Source organism: Oryctolagus cuniculus, chromosome 3 (genome assembly GCF_964237555.1).
Source record: "Oryctolagus cuniculus chromosome 3, mOryCun1.1, whole genome shotgun sequence".
Taxonomy (NCBI): domain Eukaryota; kingdom Metazoa; phylum Chordata; class Mammalia; order Lagomorpha; family Leporidae; genus Oryctolagus; species Oryctolagus cuniculus.
Genome location: NC_091434.1, coordinates 69214779 through 69227067, shown reverse-complemented (window position 1 = coordinate 69227067; position 12289 = coordinate 69214779). Strand labels below are relative to the sequence as shown.

Sequence of the window (12289 nt, the reverse complement as noted above, 5' to 3'; positions counted from 1 at the left end):
AACCAAGAAGCTGGAACTCAAATCTGCACTTCAATATGAGATGCCAGTATTGTAAGCAGCGCTATAACCCACTGTGCCACAATATCAGGAAGGAAGGAAGGAAGGAAGGAAGGAAGGAAGGAAGGGAGGGAGGGAGGGAGGGAGGGAAGAAAAACAGAAAGCAAGACAGAAAGCCAGAAAGAAGAAAAGAAAAGAAAAGAAAAGAAAAGAAAAGAAAAGAAAAGAAAAGAAAAGAAGAGAAAAGAAAAGAAGAGAAAAGAAAACTGGCTATTATAAAAACTCTAAAAGAATCATTGATTGCTTTACATTAGCAGCATCTTCTTGTACTTATTCTCTAATCTAAAATAAACGGGTCCAGTGCTGTGGCATAGTGAGTAAAACCTCTGCCTGCAGTGCTGGCATCCCACAAGGATGACAGTTTGAGTCCCAGCTGCTCTACTTCTGATCCAGCTCTCTGCTATGGCCTGAGAAGATGACTTAAGTCCTTGGGTCCCTGCACCTGTGTGGGAGACACGGAGGAAGCTCCTAGCTCCTGGCTTCAGATTGGCCCAGCTCCAGCTTTTGCGGCCACTTGGAGAATGAACCAGCCAATGGAAGACCTCTCTCTCTCTCTCTCTCTCTCTCTCTCTCTCTCTCTGCCTCTGCCTCCCTGTAACTCTGCCCTTCAAATAAATAATAAATCTTTAAAAGATAAAATAAAATAAAATAAAATAAAGGGGTGCATCTTGTGGTACAGTTGGTTAAGCCACCACTTGGAACAGTACACTCCATATCTCAGTGCCTGCGTTTAGGTTCCACCTACACTTCCAATCCAGCTTCTTGATAATGAGACTAGAAGGCAGATGATGGCCAAGTACTAGGGCTCCTGCTACCCATGTGGGATACCTGGATGGAGTTGCTGGCTCCTGGCTTCAGCCGAACTCAGCCTCAGCTATTGTTGGCATTTGGGGAGTGAAACAATAGATGGAAGATATATATCTCTCTCTCCCTTTCTCCATCCCTCCCTCTCTCTCTCTCTTTCACTCTCTTTCAAATAAGTAAAAAAATATTTTTAAAAATTAAATAAAACATTGAAAATTAAATAAAACAAGACAGAAAAAATACATTTTTGTAACTTTATATGGGACATGGTCTTATTCATTACATTGCTAATAATGAAAAAAGAACATGATAAAAATAATATTTTAGTTCTTGCATTTAAGTAATGTTTTGGACTGGCATATATCATAGCTTCCAGATGTGCTGCTTTTGCCATACATACAATATGCTGAAAATGAATGATAGAGAATCTATCAACTAAAACAAAATATTAAAAAGATCTTAAAGGGGCCAGCACTGTGGCGCAGCAGGTTAAGCCACCACCTGCAGCGCCAGCATCCTAAATGGGCACTAGTTTGTGTCCTGGTTGCTCCACTTCTGATCTAGCTTCCTGCTAATGCGTCTAAGAAAGCAGCATTAGATGGCCTAAATGTTTGGACCCCTGCTCCCACTGGATAAAGCTCCCTAGTTTCAGCCTGGCTGTTGCAGCCATTAACCAGAGGATGGAAGATCAATCAATCTCTGTCTCCCTAACTCTGTCTTTCAAATAAGTTAAAAAAAATTAAATCATTCATTTAAAAAGTTTTTATTAACCTACTTTGTCACAAAGCACAGACAAGATGGACTCCTTATTTTGAAATCTGTCGGGGCCAGCACTGTCATATAGTGGGTAAAGCCACCGCCAGCAGTGCCAGCATCCCATAGGGGCGCCATTTCAAATCCCAGCTGCTCCACTTCTGATCCAGCTCTCCGCTATGGCAGTGGAAGATGGCCCAAGTCCTTGGGCCCCTGCACAAATGTGGGAAGACCCAGAAGAAGCTCCTGGCTCCTGGCTTCAGATCAGCCCAGCTCTGGCCATTGCAGCCATCTAGGGGTTGAACCAGTAGATGGAAGACCTCTCTCTCTGCCTCTCCTCTCTCTGTGTAACTCTGACTTTCAAATAAATAAATAAATCTTAAAATTAAAAAAAAAAAGACATTTGTCAGGCTCTGACCAACGGCCTGTGACCTTCCTGTTTTCCTTACCTTACCTCCCTCTTCACATATTCTTTTTTTTTTTCTTTTTAAGATTTACTTTATTTCTTTGAAAGACAGAGTTACCAAGAGAGACAGAGGAAGAGACAGATCTCCCATCCACGGGTTCACTCCCCAAATAGTCAATGGCTAGGGCTGGGCCAGACTGAAACCAGGAGCCATGAGCTTCTTCCAAGTCTCCCACATGGGAGCAGGGGCTCAAGGACTTGGATTATCTGCTGCTGCTTTCCCAGGCTATTAGCAGGGAGCTAGATAGGAAGTGGAGCAGCCAGGACTCAAACTGGTCCCCATTGGGACACCAGGATCTCAGATGACACTTTACCCGCTATGACACAACGCCAGCCCCTCTACTGTCTCTTTTTGCTACTGTGTACTTCTGATTCAATGAAGTGGGGGTCAATGAAAATGTGTGGATGAGAGAGTTAAAAGAACAATGAGATAATTCAAGAAATGATAGTTGTACTGCTATAATGCAAAAGCTGTATCTATAAAATGTATATTTATTAAATAAAAGCTTTTCAAAAAAAGAAATGATAGTTGTAATAGTAGCAATAGTAAAATCTTAGCTTCACAACTGGTTGTAAAATTATAGTAAAGTCTGGCACATAAAAATTCATTTGTTGTGCTCTAATTTCATGAATCTGCGAAGGTAGGAAAAATAATCTCATTGAAAATGAGTTTTAAAAAACAGAAAATATAGCTCATCAAAATCTGAAAAAGCAACAAGAAACACAGTAAATAAAACTCTTCCCCTATACTCAAAATAAAAATGCTTTGCTCTTATAAGGCTCTTCTCAGGAACACTCATAATCCCACTAAGCATGGATAAACTCTACTTTCAAATAGGAATAATTTCTTCTTTTACAAACAAATGAGCCATATTGAATATTTGTGACTCTAAAAAATATTTATTAATTTATTACTTGACTAGTATAGAGACAGAGAAAGACAGAGGTCGCCCATTCATCTCCCATTCATTGTTTCACTCTCCAAATGCTGGAAATAGCTGCGCTGGTCAAGAGGGAAACCAAGATGCAGGAACTCAATTTGGGTCTCACATACAGGTGGCAGGGACCCAAGTACTTCAACTATCACCTGCTGCCTCCCAGTGTGCACATTAGCAGGAAGCTAGAATTGGGAACAGAGCTGGGACCCGAATCCAGGCACTTCATATGGAATGTGAGTTTCCCAAGTGGTGTCTTAATCACTATTGTGCCAAACATCCACCCCCATACTGATTATTTGTAAATGTAGCCGATTAATGTCACAATTCTAAATTTTATAAAGGAGAGTTTTCAAATGAGCCTGAACTCAAATGACCCCCATAGTCCAATAAAATCAAATCATACTAAAACAGCAGTAACAGAATAATCTGTATTTTACCTTTTGAATATACCCTTATGAAACTACTACATTCTCATGGGACTATTCTCCTTAGTTCCTCTCTTCTTCCTTCCTACATCAATTGAGGATACTCCTTAGAAATCAGTCTTTGATCCTCTGCTCTGTTTATTTTATATTCAATCCCCCCAAACACAAGGATTTATCTACCATCTGTATGAGCATATATCTGTCCAAACCTGACTTTAACTTAGTAGAACACATTACTTGGCAAACAAACAACCTCAAAACCTTCCAAAATTCCCAAAATACATACCTTATCAATTAATACCTATTCTAAAAATACCAGGTTCACTACTCCGTCCTTTACTTCCATATTTAATACCAAACTCAACAGATTCGTCTCTTACCAAGTCCCTTCTCTGCCACTACCCTAGCCACCAACCACCCCCTGTCATTATTTCTCACATATATAATTTCAATAGCCTCTTGGCTGATCGCCTTACCTACTTCCAGTCTCTACACTTAGTATCTAACCACAAAAAGAGCTGCCAGAATTCACTTCAACTTGTCCATTCAGAAACCTATAGTGCCTTCCTACTGGTTCAAACTCCTGAGCCAACTGTTCTAGTCAGTTACAGAATGAGAACATTTTTAAATCTTATCCCTAAGTAACCAGGTTTTTTTTTCCTTTAACTTCTTAAAACATAGCTTCTATCAACTCCCACTCTGTCATTCAAAACCTCCACATTTCAAGATCTTACAAACAGGGTTAAGAATATAGGTGGGGGCTGGTGCTGTGGCACAGTGGGTTAAAGCCCCGGCCTGCAGTGCCAGCATCCCATATGGGCGCTGGTTCAAGTCCTGGCTGCTCCACTTCCCATCCCAGCTCTCTGCTATGGCCTGGGAAAGCAGTAGAAGATGGCCCAAGCCCTTGGACCCCTGCACCCCCTTGGGAGACCCAGAAGAAGCTCCTGGCTCCTGGCTCCTGGCTCCTGGCTTCGGATCAGCTCAGCTCAGCCAACTGGGGAGTGAACCAGCGGATGGAAGACCCCTCTTTATCTCTCTCTCTCTGGCTCTGGCTCTACCTCTCTTTGTGACTCTGTCTTTCAAATAAATAAAATAAATCTTTTAAAAAATATATAGGTTCTGGAATTTGACTGGAACCTGATCTCCATGAAACAGTATTAACAAAATCATTTAACCTTATCTGTATGACAGGAATACTAAGCCTACCTCATAATGTTGCTATGAAAATGAACATAATATCCTTAAAACACAAAGCCAATTTCCAGCAACTCTAAAAGATCAATAAATATTAGCCACTGTCATTATCACATAGTCACTCTGATCTAAGCAAGTCAATCTGATTGCTCTACCACTATGCTAAGAATTTGTCTACACTCTTCTTGACTACTTCAGCCACAGACTTTCACAGCTGAAACGGGCCACAGAGAGGAGCCAGTCCTATTACATGTCCATCATAATCCAAGTCTTGTCTAACATGGAAATAAACGTAAGTGCATGGCACACAACAAAACAGTCTTTAGTAAGTACTGACACGGTAAATACATTAAGTGCTAAACATACAGTCAAAATATATTTCTTGTCTTCAATTATTATATTTAAAATATTAAGAAATCATATGCATCTGTAATAAAACTGCTTCTATATGGTATCCTATTTCTTCAAGTAACTGTAGTTTAAAGTATTCAAGCCAGGAATAAAAATTATTACTTGGTAACTCTTCTCAAGTTGATCCAACTAGCTATATTGTATCTTTCTAGCTGCTTTTTTCTTTCTTAAGTATCTATGTTCTATTTTATTTTATTAATAATGGTTGGGTCAATGCTTTAAACTTAGTGCTAAATATACAGTTACAACATCCACAAACTTTTAAATATAAACAAGAGCATCATCAAAATAATGCATAAAAAGATGACAATTTACAAACCATTAAACGAAAAACTAAGATTTAAAAGCTGTCAAAGAGCCAGGCACAGTCCCTGCCTTTCTCCTTGTTCCTCCAGCCACTACCAGAACCTCCCTCCCAGTTCCCCCCAAAAAATGAAAAACAAATCCATAAACAATATCAGATTTGTTGCCCAAATAACTTCTCAAGCTGAAAAGACCTCACTTCCATTCCCTTGCATCCCACTGAGTCTCACATGAGGATGAAACCAGGAAGACCAGATAATGAGCCTAAGGGCACAACATCCACATAGCCGCAGGGCCGGAGACTGAACAATGTTCCTGACACCTTACATCACACCACATCTCAACTGATTTCTTCTATGCCTAACTGACCTGAGAAATAAAATATTACAGAACTCCTCACAAAGCAATTGAATATAGTTATATGGCATGATTAACACTGGCATATTTTTTATTATTCTCAAGAATATTTGTGAGGAAAAAAGGTTTCAAGCCATAAATGCAGCATTTCTATTGCAATTACATCTGCTCTGGAAAAGATACTTTCCTCCTTGGATTTTATAAAATTTAATTCTTTTTCATGAACTATACATATGTATATGTTCACCTGTGCAGCTTCCTCCTCAACAATAACTTAAACAAACCACATGTCTCAGATAAAATGTAATGTATTCTGGCTCATCAGCATATTTTAGAATCTGTTCCTAATATAGAACCATAGACTTTTGAAATTGAAAGGAACCTTGGAGGTCATCTCTCATTTTACAGAGGAAAATAATACCCTGCAGGGACCTGCCCAAGGTCAAACTATCTACATAAGAACTCAAGTTTGGAAGAGAAAGTTCTCAAAAAAAGATTTCTGAGAAAAACACAATATTTAGTGAAAGATCTCTGCTTCTATCCTTTTACATCTACTTCTTGAGTACAACTTTCTTTACAGAGAAGTCCTGAAATGTAAGAAAAGAAAGTAATACAAAAACTAAAACTTTTTTCTAAGCCAAGTACCTTACTCTAAAAGCTTAGCCAAAGGTAGATTCTTGAAGAATCTGAGACTAACATGTTTGTATCATTATTCCGGGAGCAAAAACAAGCAGAGAAGGAAAAGACACAAAATAGTAACATTATAATATTATTATCTCTTTAAATAATTACATGAAGGATTGTTCATAAGCATGAAAACTTCATAAACATTCAACCTTTGAGGAAGAAACAATTTTAGCCATCAGACCTATAAATTGTACCAGAATGCCAATAAATTTTGAAATTTTATCTTAGCTTCAGTGCTTCAGCTGTAAATTCTTTTACTTAAGTCACATAAAAAAATCAGTAATTTATCAGTCTTCAATAAAAATTTTTTCATCAAATCTCAATAAGAGAATTATAAGCTACACTGTCTAGCCAAGTTTTTAAGAATCCATGAAAATAGCACATTCCTCAAAGTTAAAGACTGAAAAGGATAAAAGCCTTCTTCAGTTTTTTTCAATGAAAAGTACACTCTAGAAGCCAATTTACCTGTAGGAATATGTTTCTTAACTCCTGAGGGTCACCTCGCTTGGTTGTCTGCACCTGTAAGGAAAAAAAAAAAAAGCCAGTTAATGCTTCACTAGAGACTACACGACCTCTTCAGATTAGAGTTCACATCACTAACAATCAATGCTCTTATCTTTTATAAAGGCATTTAGTTTAAAACAAACCAAAAGCCCTAATTGCTGATAAGAACTGTCAAACTGGAGATCTGTGACCAGATGGTGAAAAAAACAGGTGTGAACAGCCTAAGATACAACCAATTACCGACCATGCTTTCTCTGGACTGGAAAGGGAAGGCAATGAGTATCAATCTTTTACTTCACTCCACATCTACTAGCAACAGAGTAGTAACCACCCACTTTCAAATCAAGAGGCCAGAAAGAGTGGAGCAACAGGAAAGTTAAAACACCCAAATTAATCGCTTGGCCTAGCAGCCTTTCTTCCCGATGGAAGGCAATCCTAGCATATAATTATCTCCGCGCCCCTCTCCTTCCCCATTCAACCTCAAATATGAGAGCTGCCACAAATACAAATACTTTTGACATCCTGCACCTACAACGCAAGTGTCAATCATTGCCCTCGGCCCAATGGAGGCCCCTAATTACTCAATCCTCGCCCCCTCCCCCACCGCAGCACACTGATGCCCTAGGTATCCGCGGCTTTACTTGCTACTTCCTCCCCCTCCTTTTTCCATGCCCTACAACCCTGACTCCCAATCCCACGCACCTAGGGCAGGACACTACTCTTCCTTCACCGACCCATGGTCCTCCCAAGCCTCTCCAACTCACAATCCCTCCTCCTGCCCCTCCCCCAGCTGGGCATCCTCTCCCTCCGGTCCAAGACCAGCACAGCTCCCCCACCCGCGAGCTGGAGCTCCAGGACGCATTAAGAACTAGGCAAATAAGGAAATGAGAAGAGGCGAAGGGCTGCAGGCGAGGCCCTCGGAATTTCTCCTATGCAATAAAGACAGCAGCAGAGAGTTGGAGTCACCTTGACCGCCATGCTGTGCTCGGAAGCCGGGGACGAGCGAGTGAGCGAGCAGGGCCGAGCTGTCAGGGCGCGCGCGCGCCGCCTCCCCGGCCGCGCCCGCCCTCCCGCTCGCCGGCGCCGCGCGCGTCCCTATGCAAATGAGCAGGGGACGCGCGGCGAGAAGGAGAGGGCCCCGCGCCCCGGCCCGGTTCCCGGCCCGCTATGCAGCCTGGCGGAGGAGGGGGCAGCCTCCCACCGGGAAGACCAGGGCTCGAGTCTCGGGATTCCGACGCGCCGCTAGGTTGCTGCAGCTGAGTCGACGCCAGGAAAGCCCCGGGTTTCCTAGGGCCTCTTTGGGGTGTGGCTTTGGGCTCAGCGTGGTGCCGAGGTCGTCTTCCCCCAAGGCTTAAAGGAACGCTTGGGGCTCATAGTGAACGCGATCTCGAGGGATCAAAGAGAGCACGACTAATAACAGTAATGAGTTAATGACAACTAATGACAAGATTGGGAACCACTCGCTGGGAAAAACCTAAGTAAACATAACAGAAATAGGACCTAGGGGTTGGCATGGAACGAATACTCCTATTAGTAGACTTACTCCACTTCCTAATCACCCCGATCTTCTGTGCAACGAGAAGAGGTACAAATACACATGGAGAACACTTGCCCCTACGTCAAAAGAAAGTAATACTCTCTTGGATCTGCTGCCCTACCTTAGTAATGCTAGCTCTACCTTGAACCAAAACAATGTCTCTAAAACCGAGTCTTGCTATTACGACTATATTAGGCCACAAACTGATTCACTCAAAGGTTTACTGGGCATCCATTTTATGTACGATACAGTCTTGCCTGTAAAGAATGCAAAGATAAACAACACAGTGCTCCCTTGATATCTGGAGGGGACTGTTTCCAGAAACCGCTGAGAATTTTGCATGCTCCAGTCCTTTATGTCAAATAGGGGTAGTATTTGCACATAACCTATGTGCACCCTCTCATTTACCTTTAAATCATCTCTAGATCACCTATAATACCCAATGCAATGTTAATGCTATGGAAATATGTGTTACACTGTATTGTGTAGAGAAAATGACAACAAAAAGTCTGTACATGTTCAGGACAGATACGGTTTTTTTTTTTCTAATATTTTTCCACTGAGGTCCATTGAATCTTTGGATGTGAAACGGAGGATATGGAGAACCAATTGTAATACCGACCCGCTAGACATTTACAGAGGGTCAATGCTTCCCCACAGCCCTAACCACGGTGTAGTTTTGTTTGTTTTTAAACCAAGAAATCTCCTGGGGTTGGGTTGGAGGGTGGGGAGATTGATCTTAATCTCACTTAGCTCTCTAATCCTTCCCAAAGTTGAATCTCACAGGAGGCTTCCCATTTAGCCAGTCTCACTAATCATATTTGGGTTAAGCATCCAGGTTACAAGAAATGAGGAAGGAGGAGTGGCAAATTGAAATTGCTGATGAGTAATGCTTTATTATGAATGCTCCCAAGGTGAACTTTTCTTCTACCGTTGTTTTAACTACCACTACTACCTACCTCTCTTACATCCCCTTCTTTAGTCAAAGTATTTTGAATAAGGAAATAGTTTATCCTACTAGCACCTCATGTGCCTGATAACCTATGGTAAGAATGTGAGATTTATGTTACTTTATAAGAAAAGGATGCTTGTTTAGTAGCACAAAGTCTGTCAGTTTGAATAAGGGAGTGAAAGGAATTTATTTAAAATGAAGCAAGTATTTTCAAAGGAAACACTATTGAACAAATCCATATTTTTAGAGTGAAAATTTTGGGTTGAGCTGGCCATTCCTGTAAAGGAACATAACATTAAACAGAGCCTACCACAATAGTTAGGTAATAAGTACCATGCCACAGTGAAAATGTTGATTCAAAATAGCTTACTTTTTACCAATTCAAGCACTTTACTGATACTAATCTAGTTGCAATGGAGATTTAAAATAATTTAAAATTAAATAAAGCTCCTATAAGATAGAACAGCTCATTATCCTAAATAAATTTGAATTTTACTATTTTCATCTATCCAAATAACAATAAAATGTTGTACTGTTATCTAATATAAATGTCCTAACTTATTAAAAGTATGTATCATAGGAAACACAAGAAGTCCTGATAGGAATACAAAAGCATATGGAGTTTCTAAAGAAGTTAAAGAGGATGCAAATAAATGGAAAGATAGTCTATGCCCATGGATCAGAAGAATTAATACTGCCCATACTATATAAAACAATATAAAGATTATAAGCAATCCATATTAAAATCCCCAAATCATTCTTCACAGAAATACAAAAAAAATCTAAAATTCATATGGAACCATAAAAGACTCTAAAAGACCCAAGAATTTCTGAGAAGAAGACAAAAAGGGACATCACACTTTGTGATTTAAAATTATGTTACAAGGCTATGGTAATCAAAACAATATGGGCTGGCGCTGTGGCTCACTAGGCGGAGGCCTGTGGCACCGGCACCCCGGGTTCTAGTCCCAGTTGGGGCGCCATTTCTGGCCCGGTTGCTCCTCTTCCAGTCCAGCTCTCTGCTGGGCCTGGGAAGGCAGTGGAGGATGGCCCAAGTGCTTGGGCTCTGCACCTGTATGGGAGACCAGGAGGAAGCACCTGACTCCTGGCTTTGGATCGGCGCAGCACATCAGCCGTAGCGGCCATTTGTGGGGTGAACCAATGGAAGAAAGACCTTTCTCTCTGTCTCTCTCTCTCACTGTCTAACTCTGCCTGTCAAAAAAAAAAAAAAGATATATATATATATATATATATATATATATATATATGGTCCTGGCCTAAAAACATACACATAGACCAATGTCACAAAATGGAGAGCCAAGAAATAAGTTCAAACATGTGCTTGTATGGCCAACAAATTTTCAATAAGACCACCAAAAAGACAATGGGGGAAACGATGGTCTCTTCATTAAATGGTGCTGGGAAAACTGAATTTCCACATGAAAAAGAATGAAATTGGGCTCTTACACCATAAACACAAATTGACTCAAAGTGAGTCAGAAATCTAAATGTAACACCTGAAACCATAAAATTCCCAGATGATTAACACAGGGGAAAAGCCCCTTGACATTAGCCTTGGCAACAGTTTTTGACTATTGCACCAAAAGCACAGGCTACAAAAGCAAAAATAAATAAATAAGTAAATAAATAGGACTACATCAAACTAAAAAGCTTCTATATAGTAAAGGAAGTAATCAACAAAATTAAAAGCCTGTCTAGGGTAGGGAAAAATATTTGCAAACCACATATCAGATCAGGAGTTAATATCAAAGATTTATAAAGAAGTCATACAAGTCAACAGCAAAAAAATACAATAACCCAATTAAGAAATACGCAGGGGCTAATGTTGTGGCACAACAGGTTAAGCCACCAACTGCAGTGCCAGCTTCCCATATAGGATTGCCAGTTCCAGTCCTATCTGCTGCTTCTGATCCAGCTCCCTGTTAACCCACCTAGGAAGCCAGCAAAAGACAGTCAAAATACTTGGTCCCCTGCCACCTACATGGGAGACTCAGATGGAGTTCTGGGTTCCTGGCTTAGGTTTTGCCTCGCCCTTGACATCATGGCCATTTGAGGAGTTAACTAGAAGATGGAAAAATCTCTGTTTCTCTCTCTCTCTCTCTCTTTCTCTCTCTGCTTCTCAAAAAATAAATCTTTTTAAAAAATACATAATAAAAAACAGGCAAAAGGCTTAAACATATTTCTCCCAAAATGCCATAGAAATGGACAACTGTAGTGTGCTCTTCAGAGGAAACACTGGGTAACACTGACTTGTGGCTTCTTCCCTGACTCTAATTCAAGCCAGTGCAAGTAGCAAGTCATGGAATAACAGATAACCATGTTTTTGCCTATATTATCCCTACCACCATTTGAAAAGCAGTCCCAGAAATAGTATTTGCTCACTCTCCTGTTACTGTGCTCTTGCGTCACCCTGAGTGGATGGGCTTGCCTGGCTGGTTCTCAGGGTGAAGACGGGGAAATAATAGGTAATCAGCAGTTATAATTTCTCCAATCATCCCCAACCATTCAATACAACTTTATCTGTGACCTAGTTTTGTGTTGATGACTTGGAAAACAATTAAGCCAGAGTAATGGGGAATGTAGCTTTCTTCAGTGATAAACCCCTCACTGAGATCCATGTGGCAGTAGCAGCAGCATCATTGCATCAAAGACAGTAAGTTCAGGGTTCTACCAGACAGCAGCAGCTAAGTTAAGTAACCCGAGGCATAAACAGTGGTAATAAGGGGGGAATGGATCACAGAGAAACAGCTGCTCAATGGATGAGACAAATCCCTCTTTGCACAAATGTACTAGAAATCTTTACATGGAATGTACGGTATTTCACTTTATAGAATTGTTTATGGCTCTAAAGTTCTAACCCATCTCTGAGACATAGTTTAT

General features: G+C 40.6%; 1 protein-coding gene across 7 annotated transcripts in view; it reads right to left on the bottom strand.

Moving 5' to 3' along the window:
• SLC25A12 (solute carrier family 25 member 12) overlaps positions 1 to 12289 on the bottom strand; it is a 123894-nt gene that overhangs the window by 99301 nt on the left and 12304 nt on the right. The window contains exons 1-2 of one of the 7 annotated variants that reach the window (XM_070070693.1): positions 7866 to 7998; positions 6861 to 6914 (exon numbers count right to left, since the gene is read on the bottom strand). In XM_070070693.1, coding sequence (XP_069926794.1) covers positions 6861 to 6914; positions 7866 to 7877 — 66 coding nt within the window. In that variant the 5' untranslated portion in view covers positions 7878 to 7998. Of the gene's footprint in view, positions 1 to 6860; positions 6915 to 7601; positions 7999 to 12289 lie in introns of those variants that run through there. The other 6 variants (XM_070070697.1, XM_070070694.1, XM_070070696.1 and 3 more) reach the window with 6 other exon arrangements.